General features: G+C 34.8%; 1 protein-coding gene across 4 annotated transcripts in view; it reads left to right on the forward strand.

The window, feature by feature from the left end:
• Positions 1 to 25037, forward strand: part of CNTN6 (contactin 6) — a 150125-nt gene that overhangs the window by 58946 nt on the left and 66142 nt on the right. For 2 of the 4 annotated variants that reach the window (XM_061195541.1, XM_061195542.1), the window contains 4 exons: positions 17011 to 17190; positions 20186 to 20322; positions 21807 to 21936; positions 23855 to 24005. In XM_061195541.1, the coding sequence (XP_061051524.1) occupies positions 17011 to 17190; positions 20186 to 20322; positions 21807 to 21936; positions 23855 to 24005 (598 nt within the window). Of the gene's footprint in view, positions 1 to 17005; positions 17191 to 20185; positions 20323 to 21806; positions 21937 to 23854; positions 24006 to 25037 lie in introns of all 4 variants that reach the window. The other 2 variants (XM_061195540.1, XM_061195543.1) reach the window with 2 other exon arrangements.

The following is a 25037-nucleotide window of genomic DNA, read 5'->3' on the forward strand; positions in this document are numbered from 1 at the left end:
GGTCCCATAGTATTTGTCCAATAAATAATTGATTGATTAAATTATTTTTTAAAAAGTGACAAATTGAGGCTTTGTCCGTTTTTATTTGTTTGCCTGTCTATTAAGACATGATGAACTTTCACCATTTTCAAGCTTTCTCAGAAATTAAAGTATACAAAAAACATAAAATGTCAGCAAAATACTTTGACAATTAGTTGATTTCTTTAAAAAGAAAACCAATGAAAGAGAGTATCTGAAAATAATGTTAATAGTTTATTCTATCATGTCTGGCAACAGGAAATATGGATTCCTGTAATTTAAAAAATACTCATATAATAAATAACTGAAAAGGATTGAGGCTGGTTCTCAAGAATCTCATGTAAATAAATTTCATTTGTTAATCATTTATAACTAAGAATTTATATGACATACATAATCCTCATAATTATGCAGGGTACATAATATTTTTATTATATATGAGGAAAATGAGGCTCAGATTGTACAAGTAACCTGTTCAATTTCATGCTTCTGATAAGAAAGAGAGGGCGATTCAAATTTAGTCCCACCTGAGTTGAAGTTCTGAACTTAGAAACTTTTGACTAAATGGTTAAGATAACTGCTCTCCAAGTCAGAGGAGGCAGATTGAACTCCCAATTTTCTCAAAAGAGTTGTCTGACCATCAGCAAACACGCGTCTTAAGCTTTATGAATTTCCATATTCTCATCCAAAAAATGTTATAATGATACCTGTCTCCTGTGTTTGTTTTGAAGATGAGAGTGGATAATACATGTAAAAACATGGCAAATCCGATGTGTATGTACAAATAAAAACCTGAATGATAAAGTATACATTCATTGTTAAGTTTATATATAAAGGAACTACTGCACATGAAATAAAATTAAGGAAGAATGGGAAAATGATGAGAATTACTTAATTGCACCTCATAGAAAATTGTCAAGGAAATAACTGATTTAATGGAGTATGCTTAAAAACATTTTACCCTGACAAAATTAATGTTGAAATTATATTTATTAAATTATTAATATGGAATTGAAATGCCTAGGGGTTAAAATGCAAAGTCCAAAGCATCCACAGGGTCAAAGAGATAGTGTTAAAATGCCATGTGTAAGAAATATATATTCTGTGTAACTGAAGTGCAGATCTAGTTCTCATTTCTTCAAATGAACAGAATGTGTATGAAAATGCTTTGTATACTTTGGAAAATATTATACAAATTTTAGCTACTAACAGAAAGTTTTTATATATGCTCGCCAATAGTTTTCAGAAAACAAGTTGCACGGTAGTTGAAACATTGCAAACATACTGAAGAAGCTTTCTAGTCCATTATAAAATTTGATATTTACCAAATACTTTACTGACTTTTTAAAATTTGCAACATTAACAAACATAAAAACAATGTACTCCCTAGACAATTAATTACATGATAGGCATAAATAACAATCTGAAAAGAACAAAATCAAACCATTTTTTAAATTATAAATCTCTATTTGCAGGTTTATTGCCAGGTATTTTACAAACTATTGAATGATAATTATAAATCATGTTCTCTGACAGCTCTTTATGAAAATATTGCTGTTCAGCACTTGGTTTTGTTATTTTTTTTTTTTTCCAAATGTTGGGATTGCTTTGTATAAATCCTTTTAAATCTACTTATTCACTTTCTGAGGTACTGCACTTCTCTGTAATAAGTTGGATAAACCCCAAACTGAAACAAGCTAATTGGTTCAGTGAGGAATAGAATCAGAGTTCTTTTTCTTATTAACAATGTTTCTAAACACTTTTGCTTACTGACTACTATTTATGCTATAAACTATACATTCATGAAACTAAGGTTTATATATTTTAGTTAATAAGAGAAAGGAGGGAAAGTAGGGAGGGAGGGAGTAAGGAAATCAGTAGGTGGATAGGTGAATAGGAAAGAGGAACAAAAAAAGAAAAAATAACACAGGTCAATGCCACATCTTATTTAGTTTTTTATTTTTAGGACCTACTACAGTTCCTGAAATACTGACTAGTTTTCATTAAATATTTGTGGAAATATTTCCTAAGTAATTAGGAAATAATTCCCTTTATCCCTGGGAATATTCTTTCTCTTAAATGGGTAGATTATTTTGGAATTTATCTTGCTTGTTGTTCTCTGAGATTCCTGGGTCTATGGTTTGGTGGCTGTCATTAATTCTGGAAGATTTCCAGTCATTGTTATTTCAAATATTTATTCTGTTCATTTCTCTCTTTGTTCTCCTTCTGGTATTCCCATTAGACATCTGTTGCACCGTTTGTAATTGCCCCCAGTTCTTGGATATTCCATTCTTTTGTTGTTGTTGTTTGTTTCTTTTTTTTTTTTCCTCTCTTCATATTTTAGTTTGGGAAGTTTCTATTGATATTTCTTCTAGTTCACTTACTCTTTCCTTCATCACATTCAGCCCACTGGTGAGCCTATCAAAGGCATTCTCACTTGTACTACAGTGTTTTTATGTCTATCATTTCTTTTTTTTTTTTTGAATTTTAGAATTTTATTTATTTTTTTATACAGCAGGTTCTTACTAGTTATCCATTTTATACATATTAGTGTATATATGTCAATCCCAGTCTCCCAATTCATCACACCACCATCCCCCAGACCCTTTCTTAGAATTTCCTTTTTTTCTGCTACATTAATCATCTGTTCTTGCATGTTGTCTGCTTTTTCCATTACAGCCCTTAGCATATTAATCTTAGAAATTTTAAATTCCCAGTCTGATACTTTAAAAATATTTGCCATATTTGAGTCTGGTTCCAATGCTTGCTTTGTCTCTGCATTTGTACTTGTCAATGGGCCTTTTATACATTTTTTGTTGTTGCTGAAACCTAGATATGATGTAACAGGTAAAAAGAAGTGATTTTACACTAGATTTTGGTGTAAATTTTTATGTTTATTTGGTAAGGAGTTAGGCTGTGTTTACTGTTTGCTGTAGTTGTGGTGTCAGAGGCTAAAATTTCCTCCATTGTTTTTGTTTTTGTTTTTCCTGTTGTCTTTGGGTTTCCCTAGAGACTCTTTCTTAATTAAAGACTGAGGTTTGCAGTTTCTTTACCTGTAACCCCCAGCTATTATTCAGGAGCCCTATTGATGGTATGAATGTCCTTGTTAGCTAATTCTATAATCTCTGTAATTTATGGATCTGTTTCTGTTGACTGGTTTTTCTTCTTATCATGATTCCTATTTTTTATGCTTTTTAGTTTAGTAATTTAGATTGAATTAGAGACATGATAAATGTTATGTTATTGAATGCTACATTGTGGTATATTTATTTCAAGTATTGGATTTTATTGATAGAAGTTAAGTTATGATGAATCTCATCTTTCTATAGCTTACTATTAAGCTTCCTTGGGTAGATACAGAGTAGATGTTAGTCTAAGGCTTGTTTACTACTAAGATGCATCTCCCAATTGAATGCTCTAAATGTTTGCTAAGTCTCTCTTCTCGGGCTTGGGGGAACTCTAACATCTTCTAGCCCTGTTTGAGCTCTAAAATTTGTTTTTTGCCCAGCCTCATGCGACACTCTTAAGATTTCTGGAGCACTTTCTTTTTCTAGTCTCATCCTCTCTGATACTTTGCTTTGCAATTTCAGCCACTTCAGTCACCTGTGTCTCCTCAACTCAGGGATGCAGTCTTGTCCTATTTATGTTTGCTTCCTGATTCTGTGTTCTGGAAAGTGCCTGTAGGTTGAAAATCAGGGATACCAACGGCTTACTTCATACATTTCCCCTCCTTTAGGGATCACAGTTTTGTGCTACCCATTGTTACGTCTCTGGAATCAGGTTTGTTTCCCATTATATTTGTCCAGTTTTCTAATTGTTCCCAGCAGGGTAAATCTAGTTCCAGTTAATCCAACATCTCTAAAACCCAGGTATTTTTTAAGGCTAATTGTGAAGGTAAATGAGGTGAAGTTTAGAGAAATGAAATGACTTGATAAACATAAGTTGTAAATCTGGGATTCAAATCTGAATATCACTGATTCTGACTTCAAAACTCATGCTCATAGCCGTTTGATATTTACATCAAATTATCCTTTTAATATACGAATTAATTCCCCATGTGCAGATGTAGTTAGCCCTCAGTTCTGTAAATGTTTTCCTTAGAAAAGGCTTGAAACATTTCAGCAAAATGGTAAAAAGATGTTATTTGGGGAATGAAATTATGGATGTATTCCCCATTTAGATTCTCTGTAATTACTAATAATTCAGCAAAAAAGTAAGTTCAATTTTATACATGAAATTTTTTTAATAATTCAAAAGATAACCTTTTCAAAATTCAAGTTGCTTTTGAATGAGAAGAAAAAAGTGTTTCTAAAAATCAGTCAGGGGCATCGTGGAGCATACACCCCACTGGTTTGTATGTGATGATGGTAATATCTACCACTTATAAAAATCTGGGGTAGATGATTAGGGAGAGCACAGAAAACATGCCAATCAACCTAGGAGTCTGCTGCAATCATGCAGGCAGGGAGTATAGAGAGTGAAGTCTATAGAAGGCTGGCTAGAGTGTTTACTCATAGACCTTAACCATCTCAAACCACCACAGGCTAATGTGAGTATAGAATAATTAAGACAAAACTTCAGATACCTGCTTGAACTTTAATTACTATGACTTTGGGGACATGTAACTCACTTTCTATGTTGGAGTTTCAGAGCTGACATGATCACTTTCTATGTTGGAGTTTCAGAGCTGACATGATCACAGCTTTCAACTCTCAGCTTTGTCTCATTTGTTTAACATGGCAGACTCTTAATTATCTAAGCTGCAAATTAATTGTATTGTGAAATACCCGAGGAACTCCTTGGATAGGTGCTATGCAAATGCATTATGATTGACTTATAGATCTGTGTGTCTCCTCTCAAGAAAATATAGGCCTTTGCTCTTAGTAAAGAAGTTAAACTGATATCCCTCATAACTCTCCTACCACTCTTGTAAACAACCAAACATATTTACTTTTCTTTTCTTTTCTTTTTTGTGTGTGAATCTTAATTTAGTAACTTTGCTGTCAATGCTCTGGAATGTAAATAAGATTAGTCGCTGCACTAAATGTTCCTATGTGTTCTGGAGCCTTCACACAGAGGACTATATTTATGTATACATGTATATCTTATTTATTTTTTTCTAATTTATGAAGAAAAAGATACTCAGCTTGGCTATTAATGTCAAGCAATAAATCTGAAGTCTCACCAAGATGTTTTGATCTGTTCCAGAACTTTCAGATGACAGAGCAGCTATTTGATTTTGCTTTTCTTTTTACACATATGGACATCATTGCAGATCATACCACAGAAAGGTTGCTCAAGACACTCAGGATGACAGTAGTATTTTAAAATCAAACTAGGTACATTCAAATTTTTCAGACTTTTAACACTTGCTTTAAAAAAAAAGTCAGAGAGATATCTTAAAATTGTCCCATTTGAATGCCTAATAAGCAGTTTAGCTTTTTTATTTTCCTCATTGAGTTGAATGGATAGAGAGCAGACTATTTTCCTAACATAACTTGTCCCGTTTGCCCCACAATGTATACTGAAGCCTACTCATTAGGTTCTCACTAACTGCTTTGCTTTTTTATCATGATCTTATATTGCTTGGCATAAAATAGTATGGTAACGTCCATGCAAATCTGAGAAATGACAAATGTTCAAGCCAATCTGAGAAATTGAAAGATAGTAACCCCTCAACAAAAACACAGTCACACACACACTCACCCTGGGGCTGAAAGATTTATCAGCAGATTTACTAACATTTCAAGGCAACATTGTGTTCTGGAAAGAGTATAGACTTTGAATTCAAAGAGATCAGGGTTTAAATTCTCAGATCCCCTGTCAATAGCTGGGTCGCTATGATCAGTTTTCTTATCTGTAAAACAAAGGTAAAAACTAGATAGATAGATGGATAGATAGATAGATAGATAGACGATAGAGAGAATAGGATTGATGTAAGGACTGGAAATACTATTAAACTTCCCTACCAGAGTCCCTGGCTTATAATAGGCAATCAATAAATTATAACAATTTCATTAATTGTGGTCATTGTCAGTGCTGCTTTGGCTGAGGAAGTAAAAAGGAATACACAGGAGGGAGAGAAGGGGTTTCTGCATTCTATTTCTGTGCTAACACAATCCTCAAGGACTTGCTCAGAACAATGGATTTACCATTTCTAAATAATGTGTTTAATCTTTGTAAGGATTATTGACATTCCCTCATTTATTCATTTGGCAAATTAAGCTCCAGTATCTATTAACTTAGCAAATATGCATTAAATACCTCATTCAATAATTAATTCCTTTATTCCTTCACTTAGTCAGAAGGAATTCTCCTGGCAGCAGATGCTAGGCTAGGCCCTGGGGAAATATGATATAAAGGCCCCAGGGAGTTTGCAGGCTACTGAAAATAGGATTGGTGTAACAATATGTGATCATACATTTTTCCTGGGATCTGCTCTTTCCTTACAAACTTTCAGTGAAGGAAGATTCAAGGATAGTCATTCTGGGAGCTTTCCTGATTATCTTTTCCCCAGGTTACTCCTTGTTAAATTGAGATTGGAGGCAGTCACTCTCAATTCCTTTGGTAGAACTAATGTTAGACTGTTATTGAAGGGGCCCTTCGTATCTCTTAGAAATAGAAGATTCTTGCTTCTTTTTCTCCCATTTCATCAATACTCTTTTTTTTTTCAAAATTAATACTTTTGAAATAACAGTTTTAGAACACAAAAATTGAGCAGATGGTATAGTGAAATCCCATATAATGCCACACACAGTTTCCCCTATTATTAACATCTTACACTAAGATGGTACATTTGTTACAATTAATGAACCAACATGAATACATTTTAATTAACTGAAGTCCATAATTTACTCAAATTTCCTTGGTTTTTACCTGATGCTCTTTTTTTAATTCCAAGATTCCATCCAACGTACCACATTGAGTTTTCTTGTCTCCCTAGGCTCTTCTTGGCTGTAACAGTGTCTCAGACTTTTCTTGTTTTTGATGACCCTGACAGTTTTGAGGAGTGGTGGTCAGTTTTACTGTAGGATGGCCCTCTATTAGAATTTGTCTGCTATTTTTCTTATAATTAGTCTGAGATTATGGGTCTTGGGTGAGAAGACTACAAAGGTAAGGTGCCATTTTTGCACATCATATTAAGGTTACTCTCTCTCACAATGATCTATGGCTACCAATGCTGCCCTTCATCACCTGGTGGAAGCAGTTTTGTCAGGGTTCTCCACCATAAATGTACTCATTTTTCTCTCTTTACATTTGAGTCTTTGGAAGGAGGTTAATATGTGCTGTCCACACCTAATGAGTAGGGAGTCATGCTTCACCTCCTCTAATCTATGTTAATTTATTTGGAATTCTTCCTCATGGGAGATTTTTCACTTCTCCCTCCCCATTTATTAATTTATCCAATCCTTTATTTATATCAGTATTGATTAGTAGACATTTATTTCATACTTTGGGTCATAATCCAACATTGCTTTATTTTGCTGCTCAAATTGTTTCAGCATATTCTTCTGTAAAATGTTTAAAAAAATTTTTTTTAAATGTACACTATGAATGTATCTCTGGGTCATTAAACAGTTTTCTGTACCCTCAATTGTAATGACAGTGGGGTATTCAGACGTATGTTTGCAGCCAGTCTCCTACTGGTGGACATTTAGTTTCCTTTCGTTTTGTTTTCATTTTTTGTTGTCATGAATAATGATGTAATGCATATTCTTGTGGCTATATTTTGCCCACCTCCATGTGAACTTCCTCAATATATTTTTTAAAAATTAGAATTTTTGGATAACAGGAATATAAAAGCTAAGGTTTCTGATATGTGTTGCCAAATTCTCCTGAAGAACCACTGCAGAGGGTCCACTTTCAAAGACCAGGACCCTAGGTTACAAGTTGGGTCTCTTTTGATCTTACACACATGCTGAATCCAATGTCAAACATTCCTTTCATTTTTTTTCTATTTCAAAAACCAAAATTGGATTTTTACACTGCTGTTTCCAAAACTAAATTAATTTAAAGGTTCTAAAAATCATCCAAGAAGAATATATATACTTCTGCAAGTGACTGTTCATCCTTTCCATTCCAGTCTATCACCACCTTTCTCAGGAGACCTACAGTTCTTACTTTTTAAGTAACTGGCAATTGCAGGAGAGAAAGATTTCAAATCCAAGTTGGAACTGAGCTGAAGGAAAAGAAGTTACTTCCTTTTTTCCAGCTGACCTTGGAACCCATCTCTAGAACCTTTACTGGAATTTGGAGGCATCTCAATATGTTAAAAAAAAACTCTATGATTTCATCTTCTGGCCCTTGGACAAAAGGAACTCTACCCACTGATTATAAAACATGTTAGCTCATTAGGTGAAGAATATATTTCTAAGCACACATTATACAGACTAAAAAGGTGATTCTCATGTGGTAGCTGGTTAGCTCACACAGGAGCAGAAAAACATGGTGGTTTAGAGCTCAGTCACTATGGAAAGACAGACTTTAGCTCAAAACTTTTCTTTTAAAACTTACTGTGTGATATTGGGCATGTTACTCAACCTATTCTAGTCCCAATCTCCTCATCTACAAAATGTTAATAGCAATAGTACTGTGTCTCATGGTATTATTATATGATTTCAGTGAAGCACTTAGCACAGTGCCTGGCACATAATGTGCTCAATAAATGTTAGATATATTAATAATAGAATGATTAAATATAAAAAACCATATACAATGTCTCCTTTATATTTAAGTTTATGATTATGAGCAGAGGTAAGGTCAAGCTCTATAATTCTTAAGGAGTTACAATTCTGAACATAATTCTGAAGGAACACGTGCCTCGAGAACCTACCTCAACCAAATTATCATTTTCTCTGCTGTAGTGTAACATAGCACTCATATGATTGGTGAAGTATTTATTTAGGGTTAATATTATGTATTAATAAAACATTATGGAGGGGCTTCCCTGGTGGCGCAGTGGTTGAGAATCTGCCTGCCAATGCAGGGGACACGGGTTCGAGCCCTGGTCTGGGAGGATCCCACATGCCGCGGAGCAACTAGGCCCGTGAGCCACAACTACTGAGCCCTGCGCGTCTGGAGCCTGTGCTCCCAACAAGAGAGGCCGCGACAGTGAGAGGCCCGCGCACCGCGATGAAGAGTGGCCCCCGCTTGCCGCAACTAGAGAAAGCCCTTACACAGAAACGAAGACCCAACACAGCCAAAAATAAATTAATTAAAGAAATTCTCAAATTCACAAACTCAGTATAACCCTTTTAAAAAAAAAAAATTATGGAGAAGCTGTCAATTAACTGCTAAGTGCAGTATCATTTTCAGCTCTACCACACCTTGAAATTATGGGCTCCAGTTTTAAGTTTCATGTGCAAATTATTACTCACATTGTGGAGTAGAAAATAGCAATAAAGTCTTAGGGACTCTTTGGATGATAGAACCTTCCTGTCCCTATGTGATGATCATGGTAATAAGGCAACTTAGTAAGCTTTATTATTGGTTCAAACTTTATATTTCAGAATGTATTCTCATAGTATATCCTCATTTTATCCTTTCAAGAAGACTTTTACGTACCCATTGTTACCTCTAGTTATAAAGAGAAAGCTGAGGCTCAGAGATGTTAGGTAATTTGCACTCATTTACACAAAACTCACCTGTGTCCTTTTACTCTACATGCAAGTACTATTCTGCTACCACTGCTATTACGTCCAAACCGTCTGTGGCTTTTCAATTGGCTGCAGCAACTGTAGTGTCAAGTGTCAAATACCAGATAAATACGTGCACATGATAACATTTTTCCCCCAAGGAAAACCTGGTATACACACTGACCAGTAGAACAGGATCATGACTACGTTTGGATCACTCAGAAAAAAAAAAAAAAAAAAAGATTTTCCTTTTTCCATAACAGTAAGATTGCTTTTCTACAGAATTCATGAATTTATCCATATTGTATCCCCATAGGACAATCTCATATTTCAAGCTCTTTGTATGAATATTTCAAGTTGAGGAAATGAAAGCAGCTAGCTGAACAGTGTGAAAATTTAACAAAGGCACTCCTTGCTGATTTTGTTATTCTGCTTCCCTCTCTTCGATTAAAAATGGCCACTGACGGGATTTTCCGAAATGCGGTGCAAGTTAAGAATAATCCCAAATATAAGCATCTTAGGAAACAGGTTCTCTGTACCAGTTTCTAGTTAAAAACTTGGTATGGCATGGATTTAAGCTGTGGATAATGAGATTTAAGAAATCCAGGGAAGAAATATAAGCTTTCTCAAATAGCACTAGTAATGAAAATTCTATTTATGGGCTAAAAGTATAGAATTGAAGCAGAGTTCGTACAAGAGTGTGAAGAGCTTTAATTTAACTTCCAGTTCAGGTTGAACTAGGCCAGAGGGTTAACAAATGTATTCTCTGCCTCCAGATAAAATTAATGGGATGCTCACTCTGTAAAAGCATGATGACAAGAGAGTAAGGAGTGAAAGTCCTTATTTATGGCAATGCTTATTTAAGAAGCACAATACCAGAGGGAGGGGCAAGAAAGAAAGAAAGAGAGAGAGAGAGAGAAGGAAAGGAAGGAAGGAAGGAAGGAAGGAAGGAAGGAAGGGAGGGAGGAAGGGAGGAAGGGGGGGAGGGAGGGAGGGAGGAAGGAAGGAAGGGAGAAAGGGGGGAGAGAAAGAAAGAGACAAAAAGAGGGAAAGAGAAAGCAGGAGGGAGGGAAGGAGGAAGAAAGAAACTTTGCTTTTATGATCTAGTAGTATTTTAGAACTGTGAGGACTCACATTTCAGGAAAATATAGAAACAAAATAAGAAAAGGCTTTTGCAAAGTTTTTTGAAATACACGGTTCATGAATGCCTCATCTATGGTCTGAGGAAACTTTGGATGAGAGAGTTGCTTCAAATTGATTTTCTTTATTGAGATTTGTATCCAAGCTGGATTTTGACACCATATTTGTGAAGATTAAAAAAAAAAAAAAAAAAAGAAGTGGGGAGGAACTGGAGCTGAAAGGGAAATGTTGCCAGAAATGGCTGATACCTGTAGTTAGGATGATAATGGCACCATGTATTTTAACTTAACCTTTAAACGACAGTTTCAAGAGATTTAATAATAATCTCCATTCTGAAGACCCTTCAAAGATCTCCCTTGCTGCATGGCATTCTTCATATATTAATATATTAACTTTGCACTTTAAATAGATCACTTATTTTAAATTAAAATGAACTGCCAGAGAATATTACATCACTAATATCATCATCGTGGACAAACTAGGTAGATCCTAAATAGAATGCTAAAGCCACAGAAGGAGAAGGAGTCTACTAGTGCTAATAACTGAATGGGTGGCAACTCAGAGAACTGGAAGGTGGATCACAGTAAATTAGCCTGTACTGGAACTCTAAGTGGAAGAGAATTGGCACGTAATAATTTAGCAGAAATTACCTGTCTAAACGTGAGTACCATTCCAAAAAGGTTATTAGGATTGTTAACAACTTCCAGCTGAGTATTTAACTTGACATATGGACACCATCTGTCACAATCCTGGTATATAGTAAGCACTCAATTAATGGTTATTAATATTCATAAATAAACGTTCAGCTTTCTTACAACGCATTTTTTTTTCTCTTTGGAGAACGTTGTCTAATTTCTTTCCTCTCTACCATAATGGCTCTAGATGATAAGCCAGGCTGAAAAAAAAAGTATTTTACAGCAAAGCATGTTATATCTCACCTGAGAGATCCCTGCTCTCATGATGAGGAAATGAACATGACCGCTATGATCAGAGGCATTATCTCCTTACCAGCCAGTGTATTAAACAGGAAGAAGCAGGACATTTACTTCTAGAGACATATGTGCATGCTTGTGTACCCATTTCGTTCACAGTATGGAGATCTGATTTTAGTTTATGTATGATTCATAAATCAATTTATGTCAAATGCCTAGTCATATGGAGTTCTTAAAGGAGAATAGAAAACAGATAAATATAAGCTAGGAATCTGGCTTTTGAAATGATAACAGTAACATAATAATCTTAAATTATTTTTTAACTTGTCATTAACACAAAAAATACATTGTTTAATGTGTTCTAGACAGTGTGTTAAACACATGAAATGTATTATATCATTTAATCTTCACTCTAATCCTGTGACTTACATACTAGTGTTAAGCCCTATCCTATAAATGAGAATATTTATGTTATAAATATGCAATAACATATAGCTGGTAAGTGTAAAAACTGCACTCTGCTCTGTACTGTATAAATAGTATTCTATTATAATAGCTTTGTTATTAATATTAGCACTAGTATTAGTATTAGTATTATCATTTATACAGAATGGTATCTCTTGGAAAAATTAACTTGCATTTAAAACTAAAGCTCACTACTAAAAAAATTTCATCTTTTGTTGATTTTAGTTCTTTCTACCCACTGTCCATTTGGGATGTCTTCAGAAAAGAGAGACAGTGCAAAATCTAAAGCAATTCATTTAGTGTCTTCATAAAAAGTGCCCAGACTAAATGGGAACTTTTCATTAAAATGCACATGTTTTACATTTATTCTCCCTGACCCTATATCTCACATTACCAGTGGTAATCAAGAGGCTCATGACATTCATATTTTGTACTGACATAACAAATCTGAAAACAAAATCTCAACGTTTAATTAGTAACTGTGAAATCATATAAAACTGCTTGATTTTTCTCCCATTAGAAATTTTGTTAACATGAAATATAGCCACAAAACGCACTTGATAAGGCTTTTGATTAAAAAGTTTAAATGTTTGAGTGACTATTTTTTGATAGTTTAGTCGCTCTGAGAATTCCAAAATATCTAGAGTATAAAATATAATATCCTGAAGGAATCTACCATATCATACAATTCGATCACACAGATAGAAAATAACATAGCTAGGATTTGAACCCAGGCATTCAGACACTACTTGTAAAGTCTTTTTTTGGACGAAAGCAGCAGGAAAATTACTCAAACAGGCATAAGACAAAAAGATACTGTATTGACTAATGGAAATGTTCAAGGAGATTTTTTTTTTTTAATTTTTTTGGCATCAAGCGTGACTTAATCTAGACCTGTAAAGAATTCCAAGTTTCCTTCTTTTGTGTTAGCTTTGACTTTCAAAGACACTTTCTCCATGTGGTGGAAAAGTGTTGCCTAGAAGCTCCAAGCTATATCCCACTGTCTGAGGAAACCCTAGTGACAAAAGATCCTCTCTTTAATAGCTCCTCCAAAAGCAGTCCCAGAACTGAGTCTAGTTGTCTCTGATAGGGTTGTCTTAGTTCCCAGAGTTGACCAACCATGGTGGCCACGGTACACTAGCTTCTAATGGCAAGACCTGAATCTTGTGCTCAGTCCTGCAGCCAGAGGTACAGTCCTCCCAATTCAAATCAGATGGACTAAAGATAGTAAGCATTGGGTTTTCTAAGGAAAATCAAAATGCACACACAAAAACCAACACATGTCCACTGCAGATTGAGAATACAGAGGTCTAATTCTTATACCCTACTTCAAAATTGAAAGTTATGTTAGAAGCCAGTTCACTGAATCTTATAAGCTTCTCAATAGTTGAGTGGTTTATGAGAGAAGATGTATCACTCCAAACATAATTGAGGTAAGAAAAACAAGATCTAGAGGATGTTCTTTAAGTGAGAAACTTATGTCTCTCTTCAGCCTCATGTCTCTTTCACATTTCTTGCCTTCTAGTGTAATTTTGACCCTATAGAGCATTGTTCTGAAAATATATTCCACACTCATGGTTTTTCACAAGGATTCTACTGCTCAGTTTTTGGTCTTATATGCCATTAATGTTCACTTCCACAGAATATCATTTTTATGTGTCTAGTGGCTATATAGAAGTACCATATTGAGAAGTACTTACAGCTGGTATTGTAATCAAAGTGGAACATGATCAGAGCATATTGGGGGTTCTAATAAACTGGTTTTCCAAGAAGTAGATCTTGAAAGGGTATTTTTTTTAAAGTGACTTTTTAGAAGAGTTCCTATGAAGAACCCATCAGAGAATGGACAAGCCCACTTGGGAAAAAAGAGTAGCCAGGCAGAGTATAATATCATGCAAAGCTCCACAGAAGACAAATTTGCCTCAGCCTTGTACAGGAGTTCTAGAAAGAGTGCAGGTCACACCTAGAGGTATTCCACCATCAGGGGCAGGGGAGCTGGAGTATTTACGCCTCATTTAGTCAGTTATTGGTTGAGAGTTGCCCCAAGGAGTATGTAAATTCCTAACTGTTTTCAGCTCTTTTTTTGTGAAGGAAAAGTTAGCTACAGCAGCTTAAGGGTAGTTGACGGCAAAATGATGCATGTACTAACTGTTGAGGGTGAAAGCACATCAGGATTTGGGGTGCTAAGGGATAAGAAAGAAAACGGGTGAAGCACTGACATTATCTGCTACACTACTTCTATTGGAAAGGTGTGTCTATATAGGATACATCATTTTATCCTTCAAGGGAAAAATGCTTGTCCAGAGACTCCAGTGTCCTCACTGAGTTCTTTTGGAGGGAAAAGTCAGAATAATTGGGATTGGTGGGACTTGTTCTTTTTACCCCCACTTAATTGGGCCACTTAAGATGGTGATTCACTTTTACAAAACCACAAAAATTGAAAGCTATCAGAGGATGATTCTACAGTAGCTGTGATGTCTGTTTTGTCTTGTAAGCACATAGATTCTGAGACAAAGAAACCTGGAAATAAATCCCAGCTGCGCCACCTTCACTTATAGAAAGAGAAAATGAAATTATATTTACACATTATACACATAGTGCTTGGCACATAGTGCTTGGCACATAGTTTGTGGTTAATAAACCATAGCTCTTCATTGTGATATTATTATAGTTATTATTATTAAATGTCAAACTATGCAATTCCTGGTTCAGAGATTTAGATATTTAGTTAGGTTAAAAATTGACTTCTGTCTTCATAGTTAAAATAAAGAACAATGATATAACAATGGGAAAATAGTCTTTACTGAAATTTTTTTTTTTTGTCTGAATGTTTTAGGTTAAAATGTTTTTTAGTTGAATGTTTTGCATGTATTTGTCATAAACCTCAGGGATACACTATCATAAAAAGACAACAAAGGATCATGAATTCAGATAAATATCAGAGCCTCTATTTATAATATTTTTCTCTTTGTAAATAAATTTTCTTAGAATTTTTCTATTACACGGGTAATACATGCTCATTGTAGGAAAATAATGGAAAAATTGAGATAAGCAGAAAAAAGGAGAATAAAAGGCATTCATATTCTCACCACCTATAGCTACTAACTTTTCATGTTCACATACACGTTACATGTATTTTTAAAAATTGGATAATACTGCCCCAGACTTGGTGAAGATCTTTCTCTGTGAGTAAACTTTCTTCTAGAACTTTATTTTTATTCTTAGTTTGGTATTTCATAAAATGAATGAATAAGAAAACCAGTTATCTGGATTAATTGTTGGCAAGAATATGCCATTTTACTAAAATATCAACCTAAAGTTGTGGCGAGTGGCAAGGCTTCTTAAAAGGACAAAAACAAAACTTATCATAATACATAATGATGTTGTGTTTAACAAAATTCAAGTTGTATTTGTCACTATATGCTAATTCCGAGAAAAACAGATGAACCAAACACTGATTGGGGAGTATGTTTCTGGTCAAATATGTGTGAGCACACGTATGACTTTCTGCATGATGTATATCTTTGATTTGCACAGCAGGATCATCATTGTTTGCAATAAAAAATTCCTGAGCCTTCATCAGTTTTCCTGCTTTAATTGAAGTCTCTACTCAGTCATCACCACCAATTTTCTGCAGTTCTTACTGCTCAGACTCAGTAGATCTTCATTTGTCAACCACTTTGTATGTGACTGGATGGTTCTCCTACATTAGTTTCATGGACTTGAAAAAAATTCTGCATCTTCTACAAAGTTTATAATTTGGCTTTGCAAAATGATTTACTATTATTACTATTTTTATTTGAAATACGTTTAGAACAGAAATATTTAAAGCACCTGAAAATCCATAAGGGAATGAAGAATTACTTGAAAGTAAGAAAGGAAAGATGATAGTGCGAATAGATTGGGGATTGATTTTACAAATGATTGGTTTATTAGGGAAGATTTTCTGGTTATAACTTTATTTATAACCTACATTTCTTTATATTCTATCTGTACAAGTGAGGCCTTCCTCACCATGGTATTTTTTTTGCTGTTTTAAAAGATAATCGTATTAGACTAAACATACTAGATTTAAGACCTTAAGCTAAATTCCTATAAATAAAGGAATTCTTTACAAATTCTTTCTGAAAAGAGACAGAGCACAATGCAAAGTTATCTTTTATGTCATTTTGTTTTAAGTTTGGGTATAATAAGTACATTCTTTTGAGGATCATAGATTCTGTGCTCCCAATTCATCTGGGTCTGTTATATAATACTGATCCCCTTTGATAATTTAGCTCACCCATCACATATGTCTTCAGTTACATATTAGTACCAATTTAGCTATAGAGGAATCTTTATTTTTGTCTTAGAATCTGTAAATAGAGAGAGCTTGCCTCCTCTTAAAAGTCACATCCTCACAAAGAATTTCCTGACCACCGTATTTAAACTGATATAATCTTGTTATTATCTCTGCACCTTATTTCCTTTGTTTCAGTTATTGCAATTTACAGATATATTTGTTTTTTATAATTTGTTTATTGCCTGTTTCCCCACTAGTCTGTGAGCAACATGAGGGCAGAAAACATGTTTAGTTCAGTCATCAGTTTATTCCCTGATCCTAGTACTGTGACTTGCACATGACAGGCTCTTAATAAAGTGTTATAAATCGCTGGATGAGTGAATGGCGAATGACTGCATGATCTGAAAACTAGTCACAATATAATATATTGATTGATTTATTTTCCTTGAGAGTTATGCTTAAGGAATTCTTATTTTATCCTGCTGTCATAAAGACTGAACCATCTTCTATTCTAATGAGGTATAACTGTTTAGTCCAGTCCCTGATATTAGTTGGAGGAGGTTGGATGGAAGCCCGTTGCCTGGGAAAGTCAAGTACAGCAAATCCCAAGCTATCCTTGAAATCCCAAACTTTCAACAGGAAGATGAAGGCGTCTATGAGTGCATTGCAAGTAACCTTCGAGGAAGAAATCTTGCAAAAGGTCAACTCATTTTCTATGGTGAGCTAATGAATTTCAAAAAGTATATGAAATAATTGGTCATATCCTTCATAGTAAATAGTGAAGGTCTTTAGCACGTTGTGGAAAAGTGTCATAGGAGAAATAGAGAAGACACGTTTCCAGGAAAGGATGCTTATTAATACAATGATTAGCAGATGGGAATGACCATTTTTAAAATGTGGCTTTAATTTCAGCATAGTATGCTAATAAATAATAGCATGCTATTGTTTATTATAATTGCCTTGGAAATATCAGCAATGTCATGTAAAAGCCATAGACGTTTATAACACAAAGTAGAATGGAATTCAATATATTTCCCTTAAAACATTCAGCAACAGCCTATGAAAACCTTAATTATAATCCCAAGTAGAACTTACAAAAGGAGAAAATGACAGGAGAAACATAATACTTAATGGTAGTTTTCAGTATTTGTTTATATTTCCCATAATTGTCTACTCATATGTAGGTAACAGAAAAATAAACTCATTACTCCATTTAAAAAATATACTTGCCTCAATTATCAGAATCTGTCATGGACTTAAGAGAGATGGTGAAAGCATATATTTTCTAAAAGTTGTCTTTATGTCTTCTTTCATCCAGGCCAAAATACACACTTGCATGAAATTCACTTTTTTTTTTTTGATGCCAAAAAACCATAAAATATACCTCACAGTTATCAAAACGTTTGTTGCTTTTAAAATATTCTTAACTTCTTTGCTAAATTTAATACATTTGTACTAGGGGACTTTTTAAAACTGTATTTATACATGGCCAAAAGTCATTTTCTATGTGACATGTTTCTATGTGACACATTTATAATCAATAATAAAGTAATTGAAGGAAAAATATCCATCTATATTGTGTCCTTATAACCTCCAAAATAAGTTTATAAAATATTATTTTCATTATAAAAAATGGAACACATTTAGAGGAGTTAAGTGAGTTACACAACCATTGACGGGGAAAAAATAAATCTAAAACCCAAGCCCATATGGCAGACTTGAAATCCTAAGCTTTTTTTTTTTTTATGTAGTTCCTACTTAGTTGATGATTTAAAACTTTGTTCTTCAGAATCCTAAGCATCCAAAGAATGTACACATTAAATAAATAAATATGGTTTAAAGTTACAGTTATTGCACTAAGCAACAAACCATATATATCTCAAACTCCTGTAAACTATGTGGATTTTATATGACCATGCATTTCTTCTTCCTGGTCAAACATATGTTAGGGCAATTTCTAAACAATTACCTACAAATTATACATTTTAAAAATAATAAATAGAAACATGAATTAATTTCACCCATACACTCAGTTCTTCTAAGGGTTGCCTTCATTTATCCCTCAAGGTTGTGAAAAACATGTTCTGTAACTGGAAGTTGCCCTGATTTCCACAGGAGGTAAACTAGGCTTACTTTTCACCACAGTGGGACATCATGATTTCCTCCTCTCCTCCCTGAAGGACCTTCTATCTTTGTGGAAGCGGAAGTTACAGTGGAAACACCCTGAAAGTCAGATATACTTGTGCATCATTTCAAAGACTCTCAGTTCCACTTTCTCCAACTACTGCTGCAGTGACCAGCTCAGCACCGTGGTTTGCAGGTGTAGCCTGACAGAGTCCTACCGCAGGTGCCACAGAAGGCCATCTTGTTTCCTGCTCCAGTTTTCTTTGGCCCCTTCAAGGACCTACTCAGCACTTAAGCACACACAACCTGGATGTTCTAATAGTTAACACCTGCACTGCCCTTGAATAACTGTGAAAAAGAGCCAATGCATAAATGCTTCCTCCTCCTTTCCTGGGTAGGCAGTTATAGACACTCCTTATACATTCACAGAGGATGGAGTAACAATCGTCCGTGCTGGTGGTCAACTCAATAACTCATCCTTGCATTAACTCTTTCCTTCCCTGTTGACTCTCCCTTTTCCTGACACCTTACCCTTGGCCAGCACTCCCAAATAAATAAACTGAACACAAGCCCTTGACTTTGGCTCTGCTCTCAGAGTAAAAAGATAGGTTTATCTTTTCTAACTATGTCTTCTTGAGCAGGTTACCTAACACCCATACAACAAAATCCTCTATAAAAGTTTGGAGGGAGAATTGAGTACAACACATGTAAAACACCTAGCTTGTAATAGACTGAGATGCCAAAGGAAGGCTCCTCCACTCCAACATATCTAGAATAGATCTAAACAAAGGAGAGGGATTAAATGGCAAATCCAGAAAGTTTCCTATCATCATTACAGAAGAAATATTAATTTTAAAGCATTTAACTTATACACCCCTGTTTCCATGAATGTTAGAAAGGATAATACTACCTTACACTTAAATAACATTTCAACATCAATTATACCAGTTGCTTTTTGCTTCAGAACTATGTAGAACTTTCTCAGATTAGAAAATAAGGTTTGGAAAATTCATGCCTAGGATTAAAGTTAGATGCTTAACCTATATACAACTCCAAAAGTTCTCATTCCCTGTCAAGAATTTTATGTAGGGAAAAAAAAAAAACTGGATTATAACCGTACTAAAATGTGATGAGGCTGATATTTGATTTATGCTTCAAACTATTGAATTGTAATTATGTCAGGTATAGATACAATTATTTTACTTAGTTTAATCCAAATGTAATCAATGGCCTTCTGCCCACAGAGGGTTCAGATTTGATATACATTTTCTAACTTGACCTATATACTAATATTTAACATGGAATTATTCTCTAGCCTTGTTCCCACAACTCCCAAGTTGTTATATAGGTGCACCAAAATGACAAAAGGCAAACATCAATCTTACGCAAAAGGTCCACTGATATTTACAACAGGGTTTCTCTTATCCCACTTCGGGGGTCCTGCATTTCTCTCCCCTCAAATCATGTGTGTACAGTACCACCAGACCCAGTTAGCCTTGTCCTTCTGATTTCTACAGTCCTTGGAATGTAAAATAATGTCTTGGATAACTGACTTGCTAAAGAGCTGCTGTTGTTTCTTTTTGAAACAGCCCCTCCAGAATGGGAACAAAAAATCCAAAATACATACCTGTCCATCTATGACAGCTTGTTTTGGGAATGCAAAGCTAGTGGAAAGCCAAACCCTTGGTACACGTGGTTAAAGAATGGTGAACGCCTCAATCCAGAGGTAAGCAACTGTTCTGATATTAAACATTCACCTACTCTGCTAGGGAAATTTTGTTACTAACAGAAACTATGTTTCTGGAGTGTTTAGTAGGTGCCAGGAAATATAGTATAATCTTTATATACCTTAATTTATTTAATCCTTAAATTTATTTAATCCTCACATAGCTATTAATATTATCACCATTTTTCAAATGAGAAAACTAAGGGTAGAGAACACAACTTGTACAAGGTCACACAGTACTCAGTGATGGATCCATATTCAGATGATATCATTATCATCATCATCATCATCATCATCAACAACATCCACGGAACTCTCATATGAGCCAGGCCCTGTGTTAAATATTTTCCATGCATTATCTTATTGTGTCCTCATGACAATTTTATGAGAGAGATATGATTATTATTTCTATAAATGAAAAAAAATTGGTTTCACGAGGGCTTAAGTCCATTTGTCCAAGGTCACACCGCAGCTAGTAAATGTTAGAATTAGTATTCTAAGCATAATCTGATTCCAGAACCCAAGCTCTTAATCATTACCCAGTATCTTGGTTTTATGAAAGCTAATGGCTGTCTCTAACCTTAGGGAAGTAGAGAACTGAGGCAGTTATCCACATTTTTCAATCTAAAGCATACCTTATTCTACAATATACAGAAAATGAGACAAGGTTCTTTTTCCCATCAAATTATCCAAATAATTGTGTTAATTCTCCACTCTACTTTGCACTTATATGCACAGTTAGAGATAAAAGGAACATCTGTTGTTTAGAATCTGAATGGAACACTGTTCTTTGTTTCGGCTTTACTGAAATTTAATTCCTGAATCCCTTTTGCATATAACATCCCCTGTTTCCTCCAGCCTACTTTTGTTATCTTTAGAGGATGGTAATAGGTACCCTGAAGTATTTAAAGTTATATTTGCACTATTAAACTATTTCATTCTACACACTCAAAATTATATTTCTATACCCCAAATGGGACTCTGTAACCGATTTTGGCTATTTAAACATACTTTACAGTCCACTGCAGAAAAGAAGAATTTAGCTCCTTCAACTTATGTACTCAATTAGAAAATTATCAAGTCTTTTTGAGACATTATGATGGAAATCCAAGGAAATTTGCTAATCACTCTACCCACGTCTAACATTATTGTCAACCATGTTTTCTGGAAAATTGTAATGGTAGAGTATTCCAAATTATTTTATATACCGTATAACAGAAAGGTAACATACCTTCTATGCAAAGAATGCCAATATTCAAAGAAATAAGGTAACATAAAATATACTAACCACTAAAATTATACTAAGAACATTTCCATTTTTTTAAACTCCACAAAGCTTCTCAGGATCTTGAAGTATATTAACCTCATTTTCATAAGCAACAGTTCTCATACACCAAAATATCATAGCTCATAGATATGCATAAATGATAAGAGAATACCTACGTTAACACACTACCATCTTTATGTGACTTTTCTTTTATTAGGAAAGAATTCAAATAGAAAATGGGACACTTATCATAACTATGCTGAATGTGTCAGATTCTGGTATCTACCAATGTGCTGCAGAAAACAAATATCAGATAATTTATGCAAATGCAGAATTGAGAGTATTAGGTAAGTCATTCATTTATAGCCAAAAAGTTCAAACTGACATTTTAGCAAGCTATGATTATATGTAATATGAATCCAATTTTTCTGTAAATTAGAAATTGCTTTTCCTTGAAATAATGAAAAATGTCTAAGTTAGCTTCTACAAAAATGCAAAGTGAGAATTATTATTCTGCTAGGGCAGCATATTAGGGCTTGGAGGAGCCCACTATTGGGTTCATCCAAACCAGAAGGGGCTCCTCCAAAGCTGATCCCAGCATGAGGTTTTGAATACAACCCCAAAAGCATCTATTAGGAATGTTTTCAGCTGAAAATAAGAAAACAAGAAATGAAAACCTCAATTTATAGAGACTTAAACAACGATTTATTTTATCTCAATAAGAACTTCAGGGGTGGTAGCTGAGCAATGGCACTGTGACTTGATGACGTTATTCTTTAAACTCTTTCCTCATGCTTGTAGCCTCCTGGTTCCAGGATGACTGCTGTAGCTACAGAAATCAAGTCCATACTCAAAGCAGAAGACAGAGCGGACAGTCCTTTTCATTAGAAAAGCAAAAATTTCTGAGCCCTTACAGCAGACTCCTTTTATGTCATTAGCTAGAACCCTGTCATGTGACCACTGAGACCTCAAGAGAAGCTGGGAAAATAAGCCCCTATAGTGGAAAATGTTGAGATAGAAGTGGTTTGCAGATGATATTCTGGGACAGTCAACCAGTGGTGTCTGTCAGGATAAATGACTCATTGATATCTTTCATCCTAAGGCTTTCTTAATGGTATGAAGATAGGAGATGAAAGAGAGGAGGAATCAAGCAAAAAGACAGTTTCATGAGCATATGGGTGATGGACATTGATTCATTTGTTTATTCATTCAGCCAGTATTTATTGAATATTTATTGTGTACTAAGCACCTAAAACATAATTATCAAAATTAAAGTGATCTTTACCTTCACAGAACCTGTAGTTTCACAGAGAAAAAAGGCTAAATTTTAAAATATCATGATTATTACAGTGAAGAGTTGAATAGGTGTTATCAGTTGAACATAAACTAAATTGAGAACATTATATTTAAGCTGAGATCAGAAGAAAAAGCATGCACAAGTCAGTGGAAGGACAGAGAAGCCATACTCGAAACGCCCAGAAGCAAGAGAACATGGCATATCTGAAAGAACTTCAGTTCACGTAGACTTTAGGCTAGGAATGGGGATTGGACACATAGGTTCCCACAAGAATGGAGCTGGGAAGACTTGGATGCACCCAGGCAGTCTAATTATTTATCACCCTCATGAACTGGTATTTGTTGAAACTGACAAAGATTGGGTTTTTTTTTTTTTTTTAAGTTTCTACTCAGCCTGCCTGCTTCAACAGAAGGCAGACTATTCCCATTTTTCTAGTTAAAGGCACGCCTGAAGAAATCTAAAATAATGATGATGTACTTCTGATTTACTTCAAAGGTATTTCATTGTCATATATGTATATTCACATTTTGGATTATTATCTTGGCTAGAACAGATTTAGTAATTTCCCTAATCAGGGTTAAAATTCCGTCTTCTGTTCTTGTGGAACCATCTTCACCCTCTTCATTATAAATACTATTAAGAATGTGACTTTTTGTAACTTGCTTCCTCCCTCACTCCAGCTTGCTTTTGTTATCACAATGATCAGCACCAAAACAAAAATAAATTACATTTACTGAGCCCATACTTTGTGCCAGGCACTATTTACCCTTCTTTATTGAATGTTATCTCATTCAAGACCTAGACTAACTTTCTGAGGTAATATCTACTGTCATCTTCATTTTACAAATGGAAACTGACTCCAAAATGCCAAATCCATAACTAGCCCAAAAAACCTTGAGCAAAGTAGCTTGAAAAAAGTTTTGTTTACAGATATTAGTAATTTAACAATTTTGTAATTTTGTTTTTAGCCTCAGCTCCTGATTTCTCCAAAAATCCCATTAAAAAAAATTCAGTTGTTCAAGTTGGTGGGGATATCGTGATCGAATGCAAACCGAATGCTTTCCCTAGGGCCGCCATCTCCTGGAAAAGAGGAATGGAGAGCCTGAGACAAAGCAAAAGGTAAACAAATCTCTTTTGTTTTAATATTTTAAATATTTTGTAATATAATATCTTCCAGATTTTTAGGGTTTACTAGGTCTTCCAAAATTCCCTCCCTTATTACTCCCTCCCAACTTACAACTACATATGTGGAGATATCAAACATTTTCACATGATGGTAAAAACAAAAGGATCTTACAAGGCTACGAGCTGTTTCTATAATTTGACTGCAATATTTTCAGTGCATGCACTTGTAACAGATATATTTTAAAAAATCCTTTAACACCTTTTTCTATATTCAGTTTGAAGGCTTTTTCCTGACCCAGCCTGCTGAGAAATCATTGAGAAGAGCATTATACAAACAAAGGAGGCAGTCATACTCACACACCTGGCGTTGCGGTTTTTAAATAGTCACACAGGTGTTCACCCCAGGACAAAATGAATTCACCACATGAGAAAAATGTAGAGAGGTTCCTGTAGAGAAAGAAGAGAGGTTTCCTTCTACTATGGATATGGTTGAGAAATCCCTGATCGGCACTGGCATGTTTTCTGGGAGAGTTTTGACAGCCCAAAAACAGGTGTTTTTCTCTACTCATAATACATTTCAGTCCATTGTGCTGTAGAACCTTGTATACCCAGAGTTGACTTGACTACAGGTGCAGCTCTAATTTAATGACCCATGTGTGTTTCTATGTGATCAAATATACAATGGGGTACTACTATGAATTAGCTGTTGTGCTGAAGACATGAAAAATGGTTCAATGGGCACTTCTTTAGCATCATATGCGTCACAAACTCATATACATACCAGGCAGGTAACATACATAATGAAACAGGCCAAGTGAAAGAAAAGACAACTAAAGTGTGATGAAAAAATGGCTATCTGTCAATCTTGGAAGACTGTGAAGGACTGGAGAGCGAGTTCTACACCTAAAAGAGGCAGTCATAACTCTGAATGCAGTCAAATGTTTTATGGGAAGAACCTCTAACATTTCAGGAAAAGCTAGAAATCTGATTTTTGGCACTGAAACTTCTGAGCCTATGGAAAAAATG

This window comes from Eubalaena glacialis, chromosome 7 (genome assembly GCF_028564815.1).
Source record: "Eubalaena glacialis isolate mEubGla1 chromosome 7, mEubGla1.1.hap2.+ XY, whole genome shotgun sequence".
NCBI classification, from domain to species: domain Eukaryota; kingdom Metazoa; phylum Chordata; class Mammalia; order Artiodactyla; family Balaenidae; genus Eubalaena; species Eubalaena glacialis.